Raw genomic sequence first — 22,489 nt, forward strand, 5'->3', positions numbered from 1 at the left:
ATACTTAGTAGCAGAGGCCAGTAAGTTGAAAAGGAGACATAAAGGGAAGAGAAAGGAAGGGAGGAGGGTACTTAATAGGTTGATATTGTATATATGTAAGTACAATGATGGAGATGGGGAGGTAATATGATGGAGAATGGAATTTCAAATGGGAAAGTGTGGGGGTGGGGAGGGAGGGAATTACTATGGGATATATTTTGTAATCATGGAAAATGTTAATAAAAATTTAAAATAATAATAATAATCTTGGGCTGGAGAGATGGCTTAGCGGTGAAGGTGCTTGCCTGCAAAGCAAAAGGACCCAGGTTCGATTCCCCAGGACCCACGTTAGCCAGATGCACAAGGTGGCGCACGCATGTGGATATCATTTGCAGCAGCTGGAGGCCCTGGCATGCCCATTCTCTCTTTCTCTCTCTCTTTCAAATAAATAAAATTTTAAAAAATAATCTCAATTGGAAGGGCGTTATTCATAAACAGCCGCACATCAAGGTACCTCATGGAGAAACAAAAGTTTCTAGTCTTCAGATAAACTCTACATATTGTTCTGTTTAATTCTTAGCACTCCATTGTGAATGGAACAGTTGTTTTCATTCTGTTCTAAAAGGTCACAGTGGCTGTAGGAAAGGCCACTGGAATTTGAAGCAGTGAGTTCATGACTACTCACAACAGACTTCCTACAATACAATCAACCATACTATCTATAGAAAATAACTTTTCAAAATATGAACATTGTTGAATAAATAACCGAGGTAGGACATGGTTATTCGGGCTTGTTCTGGATTTTAATATTCAGCACTTCACCATTTAACTTTTTTTTGGGGGGGGGGGTTCAAGGTAGGGTTTCACTCTAGCCCAGGCTGACCTGGAATTCACTATGGAATCTCAGGGTGGCCTCGAACTCACAGCGATTCTGGACCTCTAATCCTGGACCTCTGCCTCCCGAGTGCTGGGATTAAAGGCATGAGCCACCACACCCAGCTTCATTTAAATCTTTCTGTTTTGTTTTTTTTGAGGTAGGGTTTCACTCTAGCCCAGGCTGACCTGGAATTCACTCATCTCAGGATGGGTCCAAACTCACAGTGACCCTTCTACCTCTGCCTCCCCAGTGCTGGGATTAAAGGCCTGTGCCACCATGCCAGGCTCCAATATTGTTACATATAGTTCAAGTTAGAATTGCCATCAGAAGCCAATAAAATTCAGGATCCACCCCGGGCATGAGAGGAAGGAGGATTGCCGCGAGTTCAAAGCCAGCCTGGACTACAGAGTGAATTCCAGGTCAGCGTGGGCTACAGTGAGACGCTACCTTAGGGGAGGAAAAAAAAATAAAAGCAGAAAAAAAGAAAATAAATTCAAGGTCCCCCACATTAGTAGACAATTCTAAGCAAGCATCCCACGCACAAGCCTCTATGCCTGGGGTCAGAGGACGGGCGACCAAGTGAGTAGATTTTAAAGCTCTCGCGGAGGAAAACGCAGTGCGGGTACTTACAGGTAGTTTGTGGTTGAATCCTTTCACTCGGATGATCAAGCCATGTTCTCCAGCTACCAGTTTATACTCCAACTGTGCCACGTCAGCTTCGTAAGCCGGTTCCGCAAGGTTGTGGGTGAGAATATTCACGAAGATGTCAAAGAGGACCACACTGCAAAGTACAGATGCAACCATCGTCACCCACTGGCCAGAAAGAAAACTAAATGGGGTTAAAAAAAATACCACTTTTAAGGCTGGGTGTGGTAGCGCACACCTTTAATCCCAGCACTCGGGAGGCAGAGGTAGGAGGATCGCCGTGAGTTCGAGGCCACCCTGAGACTACAGAGTGAATTCCAGGTCAGCCTGGGCCAGAGTGAGACCCTACCTGGTCAAACAAAAACAAAATAAATACCACTTTTAGTAAGGTATTAATTCTCTACTCCAGAATGTTACAAGTAAAACCTATCTTGTTTAAAGAAGGTAAAACTAGTTTACTCAAGACTTGGCTTCACAGACATCAGTTTCCTAAGCTTTTTCAGGTCGTGGACACACAGGAAATATACTGCACCACCAGGAGAATGTGAGCTGGCCTCAAAGGTCCAGCTACCCACTATGCTTGAGCTTTCTGACTGGAAAACTAAAAAATAGGAGGGGCCGGGCATGGTGGGACGCCTTTAATCCCAGCACTTGGGAGGCAGAGGCAGGAAAATCACTGTGACTTCAAGGCCAGCCTGGAACTACAGAGTTCCAGGTCAGACTGGGCTACAATGAGACCCTACCTCAGAAACACCGAGGGGGGGAAATACACGTGTGTGTGTGTACGTGTGCATGTACACGTGTGTGTACGTGTGTGTAGGAAGAGTAGTAATGCACTTTTTTGGAAGCACACTAGTAGGTCTTATTACAGTTTAGCACTTTTTTCTTTCCCCTGACAAATACGTGTGCCAGCACTTTCTAAGCACGGCTGTGATTCCAGCATGCTGTAGGCACTCAAATAGTGCAGCTAGATACCCAAATACATGGATAATTTGAGAACAGCATGGTAATAATTAAATCCCTTAGCCATCTTTAAATACAAAATCAACAGATCAGTAGTCAGTCCTTTCTTGAGTCCAGCTCCTGGTTGACTCCAATCCTTATCTAGGATGGGGGTTGATCTTTAAGACACTTTCTTTTTTCCCTTCTGAGGTAGGGTCTCACTCTACCCCAGGCTGACCTGGAATTCACTGTAGTCTCAGGGTGGCCTCGAACTCGCAGCGATCCTCCTACCTCTGCTTCCTAAGTGCTGGGATCAAAGGCGTGCACCCCTACATCCAGCTTAAGGCACTTCTCTAATGAAGTAACTCTGCAACTACTTTATGTTATTCTAACTTGTATAGGGCACAGCAAAAATACATAAATAGGCAATGTAGCTCTTAGGAGAAGAAGACACTTCTTACTTCACTGCAGACTTCTGTATCAAAGGTGAGATCAGATGGAAACGGATATAAGCTGAAAGAGAAAAGATAGTGGATAAAATACACACACACACACACACGCGCGCGTGCATACAAGATCAGAGGCCAAAAATATTTTAAACATCTGCTATTTTCTCCAAATACGGCTTTTAAACTCTAAATAAACACATCAGAACAGATATTTAAAATGCAGCATAGTCTGGGCCAAAACATTTCAGATAAGGACGTTAAGGGTCTGTTTACTCTCATACTATGCTTCCTAGATGCTGAAAAGGACAAGGAACAGAAGATGACTTCCCTTGTACAATTCTGGATTACGCTAATGACTTTATCTAAGAGTGATTTTCTTCACACTATCATTTTTAATAATTTTTAAATAATTCCAATAATGAAAAATTTCTCTCTTTTGGGTTGGAGAGATGGCTTCGCAGTTAAGGAGCTTTCCTGCGAAGCCTAAGGACCCATGTTTGACTCTCCAGATCCCATGTAAGCCAGATGCCCAAAGGTGAGGCAAGTGCAAGGCCGCACATGCCCACTAGGTGGCGCAAGTGTCTGGCGTTTGAGGTGAAGCCCTGGCAAGCCAATTCTGTCTCTAAAATTTTTTTTAAAATTCTCTTTTTAGTAATAAATTTGACAACCTCCACACATGTAAATGATTTATCTTGATCATAATAACCTCTTCCCACCGCCCTTCTTTGTCCCCTACCCTCTGCCACCCACCCACACACCTCTACCTCTTTGTAAAACTAATGTTCAAATAATCCTTTAAGGTGGTTAAATACCTGACTCTGCTTTCACTTATCTAAAAGAAAAATTTCAAGAGACAATTTTTTTTTGCAGATTTTTTTTTTTTTAAGTTTTTTTTCAAGGTAGCATCTCACTCTGGCCAAGGCTGACCTGGAACTCACTATGTAGTCTCAGGGTGGCCTCGAACTCATGGCGATCCTCCTACCTCTGCCTCCCGAGTGCTGGGGTTAAAAGTGTGCGCCTTCATGCCTGGCTACAATTGAGTTTATACTTCCTGGAAAGTAGAGTTTCTAGATGCTTCTCTGTGACCACACGTGAGCAGAGTATGAATCTGATAAGCCTAGGAAAGGGGATTTCAAAGGGAAGGAGCCAGGGCGAGGGAAAAGGAGACAGGACACAGGACAGGAACACACTTGGTGACTTCACACCTTGGCAAGGGGTGGCATATTACCTTTGGGGATTTTGAATTTGCTGTCTTTCTTATACCACAGGCAACCTTGTGGCGTCTTCACAATCTTCACAGGGTATTCTGTTTCGGGACAGTCAAAAGCCTTCAATGTGAAGTCTGAGGCTAAGAAAAGAACAGAGTCATGATTTAGTCAAATTCTGGGGTCCAGTGAACACATCAAGGGGCCTCTGCTCAGCTGTGGACAGTGGAGGTAGCAGTACTGATTAACCAGAAAAGACGTGCTGCTGGGGCAACAGTGGCAAGTCTGCTCTGGGGGAAACTAACCACTTACTGACTGGTATGAGCCGTACTCATGGGAGGGAGTTCATGTCTGATAGGGAGGTCATGGGAAAGGGGAGCTATTATTGTTTGACTGAGTAGATACGTTGTGAACTGGACAGACAGCTCAGTGGTTAAGGGCACTTGCTTGCAAAGCAGACACACAAGAAGTAGACACATAAAAAACTTAACAACAGGGAGCTGGAGAGATGGCTTAGTGGTGAAGTGTTTGCCTGAGAAGTCTAAGGACCCCGGTTCAAGGCTTGATTCCCCAAGTCCCACGTAAGCCAGATGCACAAGGGGTCGCATGCATCTAGAGTTCATTTGCAGTGGCTGGAGGCCCTGGTGTGCACATTCTCTGTCTGCCTCTTTCTCTCTCTGTCATTCTCAAATGAATAAATACAAATAAACAAGAAATTTTTTTTAAAAAGTAATCTATACAGAACATTAAAAAATGAAAGATTTTCCCTCCAGTTGAGGTCAGAATCATGCGATAAAATGAGCCATTTTAGGGATGGAGAAATGGCTTAGTGGTGAAGGTGCTTGCCTGCAAAGCCTAAGGACCCAGGTTTGATTCCCCAGTACCCATGTAAGCCAGATACAATACACAAAGTGGTGCATGCATCTGGAGTTTGTTTGCAGTGACTGGAGGCCCTGGCACGCCCATTCTTTTGCTAATAAATAAATACACACACACACACACACACACACACAAACCACAAACTACAGCACTGTGGAAAAAAGTTTTATTACCACATGGACAGATTTCATTACTTACCTATGTACTTATTTTCAGCTGGAAGATGAAGGTCTGGATTTAATTCAAAGTTATTTTGCCAAAGTTCAGCCCAGGTGTTTTCAACATCTGTGGAAAGGAAAAACAAACTCACAAAACACACCATGTTCAGAAGTCTCTCAGCGACAAACCAGTCAGCAACTGACCTTCACAAAGCCTCCTTGGGAAGCCCGTGCTCTGACACAGCCACACAGTCTAGAATTTCAATAGTCAAAGTGTGAGCCCAGCAAGCACCGCTATCTGGCGTCAGAAATGTCCTACTCAGAGGATCACTGTGGGTTCGAGGCCAGCCTGGGCTAGAGGGAGACCCTGTCTCCAAAAAAAAAAAAAAAACATAAAAAAGAAATGCCCTATGCAGACTCCTGGAGCAAAATCACTTGATTCCTTCTTACCTCCCTTACATTTTTTAAAGTATTTTATTTGAGAGAGAGAGATACAGAGGGAGAGGCAGAAAGAGAGAATGGGTGCGCCAGGGCCTCCAGCCACTGCAAACGAACTCCAGACGCGTGCGCCCCCTTGTGCATCTGGCTTGCGTGGGTTCTGAGGAATTGAACCGGGATGTCCTTAGGCTTCATAGACAAACACCTTAACTGCTAAGCCATTTCCCTAGTCCCCCCCCCCCCCTTTTTCTTTCCCCCCAAGGTAGGGTCATGGCCCAGGCTGACCTGGAATTCATTATGTAGACTCAGGGTGGCTTTGAACTCATGGTGATCCTATTTCTGCCTCCCAAGTGCTCGGATTAAAGGCATGCGCCACCACACCTGGCTTTATTGCATTTTTTTTTTTTTAAACATTTATTTACTTGAGAGAGAGACAGTGACACACCAGACCCTCCAGCCACTGCAAATGAATTCCAGATGTGCTACCCAGTGCATCTGGCATTACATGAGTACTGGGGAATCAAACCTGGATCCTTCGGCTTTGCAAATGAATGCCTTAACTGCTAAACCATCCCTCCAGCCTTTTTTTTTTTTTTTTTAACTTTTGGTTTTTTTCGAGGTATGGTCTCACTCTAGCCCGGGCTAATCTGGAGTTCACTATGTAGTCTCAGGGTGGCCTCGAACTCACGGTGATCCTCTTACCTCTGCCTCCCGAGTGCCGGGATTAAAGGTGTGCGCCACCACGCCCAGCCGTTCTTTCATGTTTTCAATTTCACTTTACTAATTTTTCTTTGCAAGACAGTCTCACTGTAGTCTAGATGGTCTGGGACTGGAAAGCGTCTTGTCGTGTGTACTTCAGATCGCCAGGTGACATGCATGTGCAGGAATCCGGAAATACTTTTCTTTCTTTTTAAGGAAGAGTAGCTTTTGGGGTGCACTATATGGCAACAGTGAGCTGGGCAGTAACCCACAGTCGGCCTTCCAAAAAGTACTTTTTCTAAAACACGTCAAACCAGACTATGAGAACACATGCCTCTAATCTTACATCAAATACGGAGGAGGAGGACGCAGGTGTCACTCTGAGGCTACTAAGTTATATAGCAAGATCCTGTCTCTATGTCTTAATGAGTGAGAAAATGAAATAATAAAGTGACAACTCTGCCTCCCAAATACCAAAAAGAATAGGATGTTTTCAACAGCGAGTAAATAGGAAGACAGAAGAAACATTCTATGAAAATGAACTTTTAGTCTGTGGTAATACCACCCCAGACACACCTGATCTTGTCAAAAATTTTACTTCTGGGGGGCTAGAGGGATGGCTTGGCAGTTGAGGCTAAGCCTTCGATTCCCCAGGACCCATGTTAGTCAGATGCACAAGCTGGTGCACGTGTCTGGAGTTCGTTTGCAGTGATTGGAGGCCCTGGTGAGCCTATTCTCTCTCTCTCTTGGTGTGTGTCTGCCTCTTTCCCTCCCTTGCTCTCTCAAATAAATAAAATTTTTAAATTTTTTCAAATTTTACTTAAATTGAGAAAGAGAGAGGCAGAAAGAGAATGGGCGTGCAAGGTCCTTTAGCCATTGCAAACAAACTCCAGACACATGTGCCACAGTTTACATGGGTACTGGGGAATGGAACCTGGGTCCTTAGGCTTTGCAGGCAAGCACCTTAACCGCCAGATCTCCAGCCCTTTTTTTTTGTTTGTTTATTTTGAAGTGGGGTCTCATTCTAGCTCAGGCTGACTTGGACTTCACTATTCAGTCTCTGGCTGGCTTTGAACTCACAGTGATCCTCCTACCTCTGACTCCCAAGTGTTGGGACTAAAGGCATGTTCCATCATACCTGACCAAAAATTGAGCCTTTGTACCCAACAAGAACCATCAGACAAATGACTGAAGCATAAACATTACGAATATGGGCTGCAGTGATGGCTCAGCAGTTCAGGCACTTGCCTGCGAAGCCTCAGGATCCAGGTTCGAGTCCCCAGGACCCACATAAACCAGGTGCACAAGGTGAAGCCTGAATTTAGCATTTCTTTGCAGTGGCTGGTGTCCCTGGAGCACATATTCTCATTCCCTCTCTCTCAAATAAATAAAAGGCAGAAGTTGGAAGATCGCTGTGAGTTAGAGGCCACCCTGAGACTACACACTGAATTCCAGGTCACCCTGGGCTAAAGTAAGACCCTACCTGGAAAAACAAATTTACATATATTAAAAAAACGAACTACGTGTGCATCAGTGCTCAGATAAAGGACAATGGCTGCACTACTTTACCTTCCACGCTGTACTGAGTCCCAAACCACTTCTCCTTGAGGTCACACTTTCCCTCGTTAGCACCAGACAGTAAAACAAGGTTCGCTTTATGAGGAACTAGCTGATTAAGGGCTTCAGCAATGACCTAGTAAAGGGAAGGGAGAAAGAGAGGTAAGGGGAAGAAAGCACACACAAGAACAATTTTAACTTAATATACTACCTTAAAAAAAAAAAAAATAGCCAGGCGTGGTGGCGCACACCTTTAATGCCTGCACTCGGGAGGCAGAGGTAGGAGGATCGTCGTGAGTTCAAGGCCACCCTGAGACGACATAGTGAATTCCAGGTCAGCCTAGGCTAGAGTAAGACCCTACCACCAAACAACAAAAAAGGGGAAAACAAAGCAAAACTACAGCGATGGCTCAGCAGTTAAGGGAGTCATTTGCAAAGCTTAAGGACCCAGGTTTGATTCCCCAGCACCTATGTAAAGCCAGATGCACTAGGTGGCCATGTATCTGGAGTTCATTTGCAAGTGGCTGGAAGCCCTGGTATACCCATTCATTCATATTCTCTCGTGCTCGCTCGCGCTCTCTCTCTCTCTCTGTGTGTGTGTGTGTGTATCTGCCTCTCTCTGTCCTTCAAATAAATAAATAATTTTTTTAAGTAGTTACAGGCTACTGGTTGAGACGCTTGCAAAGCCAAGAAACCCAGGTTTAATTCCCAGGACCTAACAAAGCTAGATGTGCAATGTGGCACACGTATTTGGAAACCATGGCATATCCACTCTCTCTCTCTCTCCCCCAAATAAATAAACCAGGTTCGAGTCCCCAATACCCTTGTAAGCTAGATGCACAAGGTGGCACATGTGTCTGGAGTTTGTTATGGGTGGAGGCCCTGGCGTGCCCATTCTCTCTCTCTCTCTCTCTCTTTCTGCCTCTTTGTCTGTTGCTCTCAAATAAAAATGAACACAAAACATTAAAAAAAAAAAAAAAAAGATTGTTTGGAGGCTGGATGGATGGCTTAGCAGATAAGGCGCTTGCCTGCAAAGCCAAAGGATCCAGGTTCAATTCCCCAGGGCCCACGTAAGCCAGATGCACAAGTTGGCACATGTTTCTGGAGCTCATTAGCAGAGGCTGAATGCCCTGGCGCACCCACTCTATCTCAAATAAAAACTAAAATTAAATAAAAAGAAATATCAAAAATAATTGTTTTGAGTTGCAATTAAGGTAAACCCCATTCTTTAAGAACACTTAGGAATTAAATCACATAATTCTTTTGTTGTTTTTTGTTTTGTTTTTCGAGGTAGGGTCTGACTCTGGTCCAGGCTGACCTGGAATTCACTACAGTCTCAGGGTGGCCTTGAACTCATGACGATCCTCCTACCTCTGCCTCCCGAGTGCTGGGATTAAAGGCGTGCACCACCACGCCTGGGTACATGATTCCTTTTGTTGTTTTTTTTTTTTTTTTAAATATGGAACGCTTCACGAATTTGCGTGTCATCCTTGCGCAGGGGCCATGCTAATCTTCTCTGTATCGTTCCAATTTTAGTATATGTGCTGCCGAAGCGAGCACTTGTTTGTTTTTTCCTAGGTAGGATCTCACTCTACACCAGGTGGACCTGGCATGCACTCTGTAGTCCCAGGCTGGCCTCGAACTCACAGCTATCTTCCTACCTCTGCCTCCTCGGTACTGAAATTTAAGGTGTGCGCCTCCATGTCCTGCTAAATCACATTAATTCTTAAAAGCTGACTTAAGTATTTTAGTTATTTCAACACTTGACAAACGACAAAAGTTGATTTTCTTCCTCCCTTTTCCTCCTTCTGAGGCAGAATCTCCAACCCAGGCTGGCCTCAACCTTCCTCAAACTTGGATTTTTGGTCCTCATGACCCCACCTCCCAAATAGTTAGAAAGAGAAAGAGGCAGAGAAAGAGAAAGAGAGAGAGAGAATATGGGTGTGCCAGGGCCTCCAGCCACTGCAAACGAACTCCAGACGCATGCACCCCCTTGTGCATCTCGCTTATGTGGGTACTGGGGAACTGAGCCTCGAACTGGGGTCCTTAGGTTTCACAGGCAAGTGCTAAACTGCTAAGCCATCTCTCCAGCCCTAGTTTTCTTTTCTTGTATTTAAAAAAAAAAATACAAAAAAAAAAAAAAACAAGGCTGGCTAAGTGGCTTAACAGTTAAGGTGCATTCATGCAAAGCCTAAGGACCCAGGTTTGATTCCCCAGCTCTCATGTAAGCCAGATGCACAAGGTGGCACATGAAGCTGGGCGTGGTGGCGCACGCCTTTAATCCCAGCACTTGGGAGGCAGAGGTAGGAGGATCGCCTTGAGTTCGAGCCCACCCTGAGACTCCATAGTGAATTCCAGGTCAGCCTGGGCCAGAGTGAGACCTTACATCGAAAAACCAAAAAAAAAAAAAAAAAAACCAAAAAAAACCCTAAACAAGGTGGCACATGTGTCTGGAGTTCATTTGCAAAATTATTCATAGCTGGAGAGATGCCTCAGAGGTTAAGGCACTTGCTTGCAAAACCCAATGACCCAGGTTCAATTCCCCAGGGCCCACATAAGCCAAGATGCACAAGGTGGGGCGTGCATCTGGAGTTCATTTGTAGTAGCTGAAGGCCCTGGCACTCCCATTCTCCCTTTCTCTTCCCTCCCTCTCTCTCCTTGCAAATAAATAAAATATTTAAAACAAACAAAAACAACTTACTAAATACAACAAAGCTCTTTGCATTTTCAGTCTTGAATACATCTCTACACTTTTGCACCCTCTTCTTTCCCTAAAACCAAGTTTTAAAAGTAGAAGCTAGGGCGGAAGAGAAGGCTCAGCAGTTAAAGGCACTTGCTTGCAAAGCCTGATGGCTTGGGTTCAATTCACCAGTGCTCAAAAGGCCAGATGCACAAACTGGCACATGCATCTGGAGTTTGTTTACAGTGGCAGGAGACCCTGGTGTACCAATATTTTAATTCCCTCCTTACCTCTTTCTGTCTTGAATAGATAAATAGTTTTTTAAATAAATAAATAAATATATATATATAAATTTAGGGCCAGGCATGGTGGTGCACGCCTTTAATCGCAGCACTTGGGAGGCAGAGGTAGGAGGATCACTATGAGTTTGAGGCCACCCTGAGACTACAGAGTGAATTAATTCCAGGTCAACCTGAGCTAGTGAGCTAGAGTGAGACCCTAACTCAAAAAAAAAAAAAAAAAAATTAGGGCTAGAGAGATTGCTTAGTGGTTAAGGTGCTTGCCTACAAAGTCCAAGGACCCAGGTTCAATTTCCCAGTACCCATTGTAAGCCAGATGCACATGGTGGTACATGCATTTGGAGTTCATTCGTAGCGGCTAGCGGCCCTGCTGTGACCTCTCTCTCTCTCTCTCTCTCTCTCTGTGTCAAATAAACCAATAAAAATAAAAAATATTTTTTAAAAAAGTGAGAGTTGGACATGGTGGCGCACCCCTTTAATCCCGGCACTCGGGAGGCAGAGGTAGGAAGATTGCTGTGAGTTCGAGGCCACCCTGAGACTACTTAGTCAATTCCAAGTCAGCCTGAGCTACAGAGAGAGAGAGACCCTATCTTGAAAAACCAAAAACTAAATAAAATAAAGCAAAGCCCTCCTTACTTCTGGCTTGTATTCAAACAGAAGCTGGTCTCCAGTGAGGAAGTCTTGTAATGGGTACAACTGCATGTTTTCACACATATTTTCCACGTATTCAACTGGATCTGTCTGTAAAAAATGCAAACTTATTTCACATCAGCAACTCTCCATTATTACCCTTAGCTTGTCACAACACACCCATATCTTCTTTATTCAGCAAAATCAAAAGCTTTTGAATAGATATAATTAATTGTACCTTAAGAATCTGATGCTCAGAAGTGCAAGGAAACGGAGCCAGGGCTCCTGTGTTAGGAGCTTAGCCGCTGACACCCACAGCCCTCCACCTGCCGGTCACGGCACAGCTGCCTCCCGAGAGCAGTTGCCACACCCGATCAGTCTAGTGACCACATGATGGAAATATAGTGCAGAAGGGAACTTACCAGTATCAACTAATAATGATTCGTAAGCACGAGTCAGGTTAAAACATACCAGACGTGGTGGCGCACGCCTTTAATACCAGCACTCGGGAGGCAGAGACAGGAGGATCACTGGAGTTCGAGGCCACCCTGAGGCTACATAGTGAATTCCAGGGCAGCCTGGGCTAGAGTGAGACCCTACCTCAAAAAAACAAGAACAAAAAAATGTGAGGGTTCAGCAGTTAAGGTGCTTGCCTGCAAAGCCAAAGGATCTCATTTCAATTCCCCAAGAACCGCATAGCCAAGTGCACAAGGTGGCGCATGTGTCTGGAGTTTGTTTGCAGGGGCTGGAGGCCCTGGCGTGCCCATTCTGTCTTGCTATCTAATAAATAAATAAATAAAAATGATAAAATATTTTTTAAAAAATGAGCAACATCAGCTGAGACTATTGAAAAGTGGGATTATCAAAGGGTAAGAAGTTGGGGGCCGGAGGGTTGCAGGCAGGACTGTTAATAGGGTGTAAGGACACAACTGGATAGGGGAATAACTTCAACGTTCTATAGAACAGTAGGATCATTATGTGTAACCACAAGTAATTATTTCAAAAATAGCCAAGAGAAAATGTTGAATGTTCTCAAAACAATAAATGTTTCTTATAATGAATACTCCAATTACTCTCGCCAGAGCATTACATATTGTATACATGTATTAAAACATCATGCTGCATCCAGGTATCTATTATTGTGGTATTTAAAAATAATGTTTTAGGGGATAGAGAGATGGCTTAGCGGTTAAGGCCCTTGCCTGCAGACCAAAGAACACAGGTTGAATTCCCCAGGACGCATATAAACTAGATGTATAAGGGGGCTCAGGCATCTTGGAGTTTGCTGGTAGCAGATGGAGACCCTGGTGGGCCCATCCTCTCCCCCTTTCTGTCTCTCTCTCTCAAATAAATAAATAAAATTTTTAAAAAATTATAAAAAGTTTTAAGACTGGAGAGATGGGCCGGGCGTGGTGGTGCACGCCTTTAATCCCAGCACTCGGGAGGCAGAGGTAGGAGGATCGCCATGAGTTCAAAGCCACCCTGAGACTCCATAGTGAATTCCAGGTCAGCCTGGGCTAGAGTGAGACCCTACCTCGAAAAACCAAAAAAAAAAAAAAAAAAAAAAAAAAAAAAAAAAAAAAACACCACTGGAGAGAGGTCTTAGCAATTAAGTCACTTCCAGCGTAAGCATGAGAAAGGGGGCCTAAGACCATCAAAGTCCGACTCTCCAGATCCCACCCAAACAGCTGGATGTGGCCACGCGTGCTCCGAAACCCAGGCCCTCAGGGGAGCAGCGGCCCATGAATATTCGGAGCCTGTAAACTAAGAGATCCAGGGTGGCAACAAACAAGACCAGCCTGAGACAGCAATGGAGCTGGAAAGCCAACGCTCAGCACTGGCTACTGCGGCATCTGGTTGCAGGTAAACGTATGAGACACAACACGGGTGCATACACACATAGACTTGTTTAAAAATTTTTTTTGATTTATTTACTTGAGAGAGAGAGTGTGTAAGCAAGCAAGCATACGCACACCAGGGCCTCCAGCCACTGCAAACGAACTCCAGGTGCATGTGCCACCTTGTGCATCTGGCTTACTTGCGTACTGGGGAATCGAACCTGGGTCCTTTGGCTTTGCAGGCAAGTGCCTTAACTACTAAGCCATCTCTCTAGTGAACCCCACTTTAAAAATATTTTTATTGGGCTGGAGAGATGGCATAGCGGTTAGGCGCTTGCCTGTGAAGCCTAAGGACCCCGGTTCGAGGCTTGGTTCCCCAGATCCCACGTTAGCCAGATGCACAAGGGGGCGCACGCGTCTGGAGTTCGTTTGCAGAGGCTGGAAGCCCTGGCGCGCCCATTCTCTCTCTCCCTCTATCTGTCTTTCTCTCTGTGTCTGTTGCTCTCAAATAAATAAAAATGTTTAAAAAAAAAATATTTTTATTTAGGGCTGGAGAGATGGCTTAGTGGTTAAGGTGCCTGCCTGCAAAGCCCAAGGACCCATGTTCGAGCCACACAAGGTGGCATGCTTCTGGAGTTCATTTGCAGTGGCTAAAGGCTCTGGCACACACTTCTCTCTTTCTCTCTATCTGCCTCTTTCTCTCTCTCAAATAAATATATTTTTAAAAAAATCAAGAAAATTAAACTAAACCAATAAAATCCCAAAGCTAGTGAATATAATCCAATACACAGTAATTACAATTTACTTTTTGTTTGTTTGTTTTATTTTTACTTTTTCAAGGTAGGGACTCACTCCAGCCCAGGCAGACCTGGGATTCACCATTTAGTCGCAGGGTGGCCTCAAACTCATGGCGATCCTCCTGCCTCTGCCTCCCGAGCACTGGGATTAAAGGCACACGTGTGAGAATAGAATAGTTCAAATTTCCAAGCTATTGAGTTCCCTGAATGTTCTCCATGAATATTTATCAAAGGGTTAGACAAAATAGACAATTTTAAATGACTGTTGCACATTATAATCTATGCCATCTGCCTAATGTTGTTGTTGCTCCAAATACTCAAAAGTGCGGATGGAGAGATGGCTTTGTGGTTAAGGTGCTGTTAAGGTACTTCCTGCAGAGGCTAACAACCCAAGTTCAATTCCCCAGTACCCACGTAAAGCCAGAGGCACAAAATGGCACATGGCTCTCTTCCATCTCTCTCTGCTTGCAAATAAATAAATGAATATTTAAAAAAAAAAATAGCCGGGCATGGTGGCACGTGCCTTTAATCCCAGCACTCGGGAGGCAGAGATAGGAAGATCATAGTGAGTTCGAGGCCACCCTGAGACTACAGAGTGAATTCCATGTCAGCCTGAGCTAGAGACCCTACCTCGAAAAACCAAATAAATAAATAAAAAGAAAAAATACTCAAAAACATAAAAGGGGGGCTGGAGAGATGGCTTAGCAGTTAAGTGCTTGTTTGCGAAGCCTAAGGACTCCAGTTTGAGGCTCAATTTCCCCAATAATTTCCCCATAAGCCACATGCACAAGGGGGCGCATACATCTGCAGTTCATTTGCAGTGGCTGGAGACCCCGGTACCCCCATTCTCTCTGTCTCTGTCTCTCTGCCTCTTTCTGTCAGTTGCTCTCAAATAAATAAATAAATAAAATAAAAATAAAAAAAAAGAAGAGTGAATTCATAGATAGCCTCATAACCATCTTGATATGACAGAGACAGGCTGAATTAAATCCCAGTGACGCTTTCAGGAAGTAGAATACATGTCAACAACACTTTGGACACGGTCACAGCTAACACGCAATAAGAATGTGACTTCTAATACCTGCTCTTGGTAATGAAATTCATTATCCTCAATTTTTTGAATCTCTTCAAAAATTCTGTAAATAAAAAACAAGAAAGTAAAGAACATAGTTAGGAGATTCATTAAAATTTCTCGTGCCGGGTGTGGTGGGGCACGCCTGTAATCCCAGTACTCAGGAGGCAGAGGTAGGAGGATTGCTGTGAGTTCAAGGCCAACCTGGGCTAGGGTGAAACCCTACCTTGGAAAACAAGAAAAAAAAAAAAAAAATTCTTGAACCAGGCATTCTTTAATCCTGGCACTTGGGAGGCAGAAGGAGGAGGATCAGTAGTTTAAGTAGTTTAAGGCCAGCCCCAGACTACACAGTGAATTCCAGGTCAGCCTGAGCTAGAGTGAGACACCAACTCGAAAAACCAAAAAACTTCTTGGGTTGAAGAAATGGCTCAGTGGTTAAGGTGCTTGGCACTTGGCTGTACACCATTATTGATCCAAGCTCGATTCCCCAGTACCCATGTAAAGCCAAATGCACAATATGGCACATGCATCTGGAGGTCGTTTGCAGGGGCTAGAGGCCATTCCCTCTCTCTCTCTCTCTCTCTCTCTCTCTCTCTCTCTGGCATGGTGGCACATTCCTTTAATCCCAGCACTTGGGAGGCTGAAACAGGAGGGTCACTGTGAGTCTGTGGCAAGCCTGAAACTACATAGTAAGTTCTAGCCTAGCCAGTATGAGATTTTTACCTTGAAAAAACCAAAAGAAGGAAGAAAAGAAAAAAAAAAAATCACACTTGAATCACTACCAAGAAAAGCCAAGCACAATCTGGGTGTGGTGGTGCACACCTTTAGTCCCAGCACTTGGGGGGCAGAGGTAGGAGGATCGCCGTGAGTTCGAAGCCACCCCGAGAATTCCAGGTCAACCTGGACTACAGTTAAACCCTATACTGAAAAACAAAACACAAAGAGAGACAGAGGGAGGAGCATAGAGGGATGGCAGACTGGGGAGATGGCTTAGCAGCTAAGGCAATTGCCTGCTAAGCCAGAGGACCCAGGTTCGATTCCCCAGGACCCACATTAGCCAGGTGCACAAGGTGGCACGTGCCTCTGCAGTTCATCTGCAGTGGCTGGAGGCCCTGGCACACCCGTTCTCTCTTTCCAATAAATAAATAAATAAATAAATAAATAAATAAATAAATAAATAAATAAATAATTTAGAAAGAATAAAAGTAAGAGGAGTGGCCAAGCATGTGAACTCTCAGTGTGTTCTCACAGGTACAGGGTTATGAGCATATGCAGCCAAGACAGGAAACAGAAGAAGAAATGAACGCAAGGACGTCCCACGGGGCTACAGGCTGCTTGCAGGCTAAGACATGTCGGCATTGACTCTTGGCCTCATTCTAATAAGGATTTATTACCTTTTTTCTGGGCCTAGCTTCTGCAGCATTTTTAAATACTGAAAGACGGTGTGAGCAACCTGGAAATAAAACACCTCGTTACTCTTTTGAATGAATGGGTGACATCGACCCAGAAGAAAAGCAACTCCATCTTCACGGCTTACCTCATAGAAATGCTCGGAACCCTCATCAGTGAGTGTGATAGAAATGCTGAACACAGAGTACGTAGAATTCTGCTCGAAACCTGTCTCACCATTGCCACCAAAAAGTGCCAGAGCCCAGCACCTAGGGCAAGATTTAATTCAATCAGCATCACGGATTGAGAAGTCTACAAATCCTTCAATTTAACAATATCAACAGGCTTTCAATGTAAGATTTGGGATCCTCCGTATTTGATGTAAACACATCCTTCTAACAGTGAAAGGGATTGTTAAAGATGTACACACAGGGGGCTGGAGAGATGGCTTACTGGCTAAGGCACATGCCTGCAAAACCTAAGAGGAACCAGGTTCGACTCTTCAGGAACCACGTAAGCCAGATGCACATAGTGGCACGTGTGTCTGGAGTTTGTGTACAGTGGCTAGAGGCCCTGGCACGCCCTTTCTCCCTCTCTTTCCTTCCCTCTAATAAATAAATAAATGAAAATCTTAAAATATATATATACACATACAAGGCTGGGCATGGTGGTGCATGCCTTTAATCCCAGTACTCGGGAGGTTGAGGTAGGAAGACTGCTGTGAATTCAAGGCCAGCCTGAGTCTACTGAGTTAATAGTTAATTCCAGGTCAGCTTGGGCTAAAGCAAGACCTTACCTTGAAAATTAAAAAAAAAAAAAAAAAGATACACACATAATATACTCATATATTCTCAATGTCATCATTTTTTTGTAATAACGGCCCTCTCAATGGCTGTTAATGTTCTAAACACTAGTACGTTAATTTTTCCCATCTACCTTTTCATTCTCAAATTAGTCTCAGAAAACAAGCTAAGTAATTAATACACTAATACTACATCTAAAGCACAGTTCTATTAATTGGATAGACAATGACTGAAACAGGGCTGGAAAGATGGCTTAGTGGTTAAGGCACCTGTCTGCGAAGCCTAACGGCCCAGGTTCAACTCCCTGGGACCCACGTGAGCCAAATGCACAAGGGGGCACATGCATCTGCAGTTCGTTTGCACTGGCTGGAGGCCCTAGTGCACCCATTGTCTCTCTCTCTCTCTGTCAAATAAATACATAAAAAATTAAAAATAAATGGCTAAAACAAGTGCTTAAAAATAGGAGGACACATTCTGCCAAAGAGCTGTGTATACTTTCCACAGTCCCACACTTGGTATGGGTTTTCTGTACATTGAAATCCATCTTCTCACAAGAAAAGCCTGGAGATCCACAGCATTTAAGTAACTGCCTGCCTTATCTTTTCAGTCAAATCAGAATTCTTTTTTTTGTTTGATTTTGGTTTTTTGAGGTAGAGGCTCACTCTAGCCCGGGCTGACCTGGAATTCACTATTCAGTCTCAGGGTGGCCTCGAACTCAGAGCAATCCTTCTACCTCTGCCTCCCAAGTGCTGGGATTAAAGGCGTGCGCCACCATGCCCGGCGCAAATCAAAATTCTTGATTAGTGCTAACCTTTTTATGTAATTATGGAATGCATCAGTTTATGATTTTTTAGAATTTTGTGGATTTCCAACATAAACTAAAAGGGCAACTTATAAGGAAATTAGAAAGCTTATCAAAATTAATATGAGCAAAAGCATTATGACTGTAATCACTAGGAGGCTTCACTGGAGACCTCATGCAAGCTAGAGCACAAGAAGGAGGACATTTATTCTTTGTTTTTCATAGTCTGTTATAGTGAAAATACTTATAATCGAATACTTGCTTTTTTCTAAGATAAGAAAGAATGCTGCCTTTGCCTTCATGTCCAACCAGCCAGGAAATATAATGAAGTGGCTTCACCCTTAAAAGAAAAAGTAGGAGTCAGAAATCAAAGGAATCAAAGTTTAAGAATCTAAACTTATGAACGTACTAAACAGGAATATACGGCAGATTTAATAGCAACAATATACACTCAGAATATGGGATATCACTGAGCACAATTTAAGGCCACCACTTCGCTTAATCGTCTAATTTGTCTATGTGATAAAATTTTTACTTCTGACTTAAAGTGGAAATAATATAGATTATCATTTTAGAACCTAATACAGACATGAATCACCATCTGTGAACGAGATTTTACAAGTTTTCAGTTTTTCTTCAAACTGTACTAAAATAAAACATACTGCCCTGAGGTATGGGGAGATGTCTCAGTGGTTACAAGGACTTGGCTGCACAGCCTACTGGCCTGGGTTCAATGACTCAAGCACCAGAGGAAAGAGCTGATCAGGTCATCTGTTTGCAGCTGCAAGAGACCCCAGTACACACCTGCAAATAACTTAATAAATTTTAATTTTTTTTTTTCCTAGAGGTTGGAAAGACTTAGCCTCTAGTTTTAGTTTTCCCTTCAACTAAATTAGGACCCTGGGGGCTGGAGGGATGGCTTAGTGGTTAAGCGCTGGCCTGTGAAGCCTAAGGACCCCGGCTCGAGGCTTGATTCCCCAGGACCCACGTTAGCCAGATGCACAAGGGGGCGCACGCGTCTGGAGTTCACTTGCAGTGGCTGGAAGCCCTGGCACGCCCATTCTCTCTCTCTCTCTCTGCCTCTTGCTCTATCTGTTGCTCTCAAATAAATAAAAATAAACCAAAAAAAGAAAAAGAAAAAAACTTAAGAAATCTATTTATTGGCTGAGGAGATGGCTCAGCAGGTAAAGGTGCTTGTTCGCAAGCCGGCCAGCCTGAGTTCTAGTCTCCCCAGCAACCATATGAAGCGGCACATAGTGACACGCACCTCTGTGATCCCAATGCGCCTGTGGCAACGGGGAGACAAACACAGAAGAATCCAGATGTTCATGGGCCAGCTAGACTGCCGCACACAACAATAAACAATGAATGACCCTGTCTCAAAAAGGTGGGGGAGAGGGCTAGAGAGACGGCATAGCAGTTAAGGCACTTGCCCACAAAGCCAAAGGACCCAGGTTCGATTCCCCAGGCCCATATGGTGGCACATGCATCTGGAGTTTGTTTGCAGTGGTTGGTGTGCCCGTTGTCTGTCTCTCTCTCTCAAAATAATTATTTTTTTTTAAAGTTGAGGGTGGGAGAGATGTCTTAGCAGTTAACATGTTTGCCTGCAAAGCCTAAAGACCCATGTTTGGTTCTTCAGGTCCCATGTAAGCCAGATGCACAAGGGGACACATGCATCTTAAGTTCACTTAAAATGACTAGAGGCTTTGGCATGCCCATTCTCTCTCTCTATCAAATAAATAAGTTTTTAAAAAGCTAGGCATGAAGCTAGGTGTGGTGGTGCACAACTTTAATCCCAGCACTGGGGAGGCAGAGGCAGGAGGATCTCCATGAGTTTGAGGCCACCCTGAGACTACATACTTAATTCCAGGTCAGCCTGGGCTAAGGTAGGACCCTTCCTTGAAAACGCCTCCCTCTTCCCCCCCAAAAAAGCCAGGCATGGCCATGAATGTCTGTAATCCCAGTCCACTGGAGGGCAGGGACGACAGAGACCAGAGAATTTCTAGGGCTTGCTGACAGACAACAGCTCCAGGCTGAAGGAGAGGTCCTGTTGTAAGGATGGCTGTGGACACCTGGTAAGAGAAGACACCTAACATCTTCCCTGGCCTCTGCATGCTTGCACGTACATGGAGTACACATCCGCACACACATGCATACATCATACAACCTCTGCAAACACACAGAGAAGTTTACCTTTTACCAATGCATTTACATTTATTTCTAATTATAAAGCATCTGTAGACACTAACTGCTAACAAAATTAAACAAAGACAAAAAAAAAAAAAAAAAAAACCACTGAGCCCCGCCCCCTGGGGAACAGTGGCCCATGCCATTAATCCCAGCACTGAGGAGGCAGAGGTAGGAGGGTCACTGTGAGTTGGAGGCTAGCCTGGGACTACAGAGTGAATCCAGGCCAGCCTGGGCTAGAGGGAGACCTTGCCTAAAAAAAAAAAAAAAAAAAAAAAAAAAAAAAAAAAAAAACCTGAAAAAAAGAAAGAAAAGGGCTAGAGCGATGGCTTAGTGGGTAAGGCACATGCCTGCAAAGCTAGAGGACTGAGGTTCGATTCCCCAGAAACTACGTGAAACAGATGTACAAAGGGGTGCATGCGTCTGGAGTTCGTTTGCAGTGACTGGATACCCTGGCGTGCCCATTCTCTCTCTCAATCTCCCTCTCTCAAATAAATAACTGCTTGACCCAACCAGCATTTCTCATATATAGATAAAATGAAATGTTTTCTTAGTTTAAATCAATCTGCACTAACTCACAAAAGTCAGTCCTTGGGACTTAAGGATAGTTACCTTTAGTACTGATAACTCGATAAATGGTGCACCCCCTATCAAGTAAACTATCAGATGAATATGTTTATACTAAAACTCAAGAAAATAATTACCTACGTTAGCATTCTTACAAAATATTAACTTTCAATGACTCAAGAAAAGTGACTTGTTGGAATAACAATCTAACTTTTATACCTGGGAAGATCATAAAATATGAGTTGAAAATCTTCAAGTTACCAAACACCTGAACCCTCAAATTTAAACCAATTAAAGTACCTTTTTATTTTATTTTATTTATTTATCTCTTTTTTTTTTTTTTTTTTTTTTTGGTTTTATGATGTGGGGTCTCACTCTGGCCCAGGCTGACCTGGAATTCACTATGGAGTCTCAGGGTGGCCTCGAACTCACGGCAATCCTTCTACCCTGCCTCCCGAGTGCTGGGATTAAAGGCGTGCGCCACCATGCCCAGCTTTAAAGTACTTTTTAAGAAATATGACTCTCACACAGTATCTACTGGAACAAAGTTTCCCGCAAAGTCTTACCTGTAATGCTGCTGCTGGGGAGGAAGGGCCCAGGTGATGGTCAGAGCATGAATTTTTCTGATTGGAACAACTAAACAAAAATATTTTTTAGAAGAACCGATATGAGTGTTTCTCCGTAACTCTTACAATGTTACAAAAACATCTTTAGTTCTATATATTTCATCCTCAAGTAAGCAGAGGAAGGTTAAATGAAATGCAGTTATTTGCTTCAAGTTGCCAATTTTCTAATTAGAAGAACTCCACTTTTTATAAATTTCTTTACTTGGTTTCACAGACAGAGGAGGCAAGAATAAAGAGAATCATGGGCATATGAAAGGCTGGGAAGGTTGGAGGTCTTCTTTCAAGGCAGGATGCAAGTCTGAGAGTTAGGAAGTCCATGGCAAAAATCCAGCTCTCCCCATTTCTTAGATAGTGCATGTATGACCTTGAGAAAACCCACCTGCATTTCAGTCTCTCTAAATCTGCTTTCTCATGGAAAGATGAGTACACTGGGCTAAAGTATCATTTAAGAGTCCCTCAAGTGCTGTTAGTCTATGATTCTGTAAGTAGGAAATCTGAAGCTAGAAAAAAACAATTGGAGATGTGGTGTCACAGAACAAAAGTGGCAAAAGAAAGGATGTCTCTAAACAGCCACTGATCCGAGGAAGGGAAGAATAAGACGGGCAGAGAAGACTTCAGGCAGTTAGAAGAAAAAGAAATCCACCAAAGAAAAAGACTAAAAAGGGCTGGAGAGATGGCTTAGTGGTTAAGACGCTTGCCTGTGAAGCCTAAGGACCCATGTTCAACTCTCCAGATCCCACATAAGCCAGACGCACAAAGGTGAGGCAAGAGCAAGACTGCACGTGCCCACAAGGTGGCACAAGAGTCTGTCTGGCATTCGATTGCAGTAGCTGAGGCCCTGGAGTACCAATTATCCCTCTCTCTACAAATAAAACTTATAAAAAATTTAAATTAAAAAAAAAAGACTAAAGAAGAAGAAATGGTGAACTAAGAATATTTCTGTAGCACTCACTACAGTGTAATCCTGTTAT

The 22,489-nt window shown here is 43.7% G+C and overlaps 1 protein-coding gene and 1 non-coding gene across 2 annotated transcripts in view; both read right to left on the minus strand.

Moving 5' to 3' along the window:
• The window catches only part of Nrdc (nardilysin convertase), a 78,694-nt gene that overhangs the window by 8,855 nt on the left and 47,350 nt on the right, over positions 1-22,489 (minus strand). The window contains exons 11-21 of the mRNA XM_045139395.1: positions 21,459-21,528; positions 18,401-18,478; positions 16,682-16,802; positions 16,539-16,597; positions 15,154-15,208; positions 11,444-11,548; positions 7,841-7,964; positions 5,175-5,261; positions 4,121-4,240; positions 2,905-2,956; positions 1,487-1,637 (exon numbers count right to left, since the gene is read on the minus strand). Of these exons, the coding sequence (XP_044995330.1) occupies positions 1,487-1,637; positions 2,905-2,956; positions 4,121-4,240; positions 5,175-5,261; positions 7,841-7,964; positions 11,444-11,548; positions 15,154-15,208; positions 16,539-16,597; positions 16,682-16,802; positions 18,401-18,478; positions 21,459-21,528 (1,022 nt within the window). The remainder of the gene's footprint in view (positions 1-1,486; positions 1,638-2,904; positions 2,957-4,120; positions 4,241-5,174; positions 5,262-7,840; positions 7,965-11,443; positions 11,549-15,153; positions 15,209-16,538; positions 16,598-16,681; positions 16,803-18,400; positions 18,479-21,458; positions 21,529-22,489) is intronic.
• On the minus strand, positions 9,282-9,388 carry LOC123456397. Its single transcript, XR_006634499.1, has one exon. It is a non-coding gene; the product is annotated as a U6 spliceosomal RNA (small nuclear RNA).

The sequence above is a fragment of the Jaculus jaculus genome, chromosome 21 (genome assembly GCF_020740685.1).
Source record: "Jaculus jaculus isolate mJacJac1 chromosome 21, mJacJac1.mat.Y.cur, whole genome shotgun sequence".
Lineage (NCBI taxonomy): Eukaryota > Metazoa > Chordata > Mammalia > Rodentia > Dipodidae > Jaculus > Jaculus jaculus.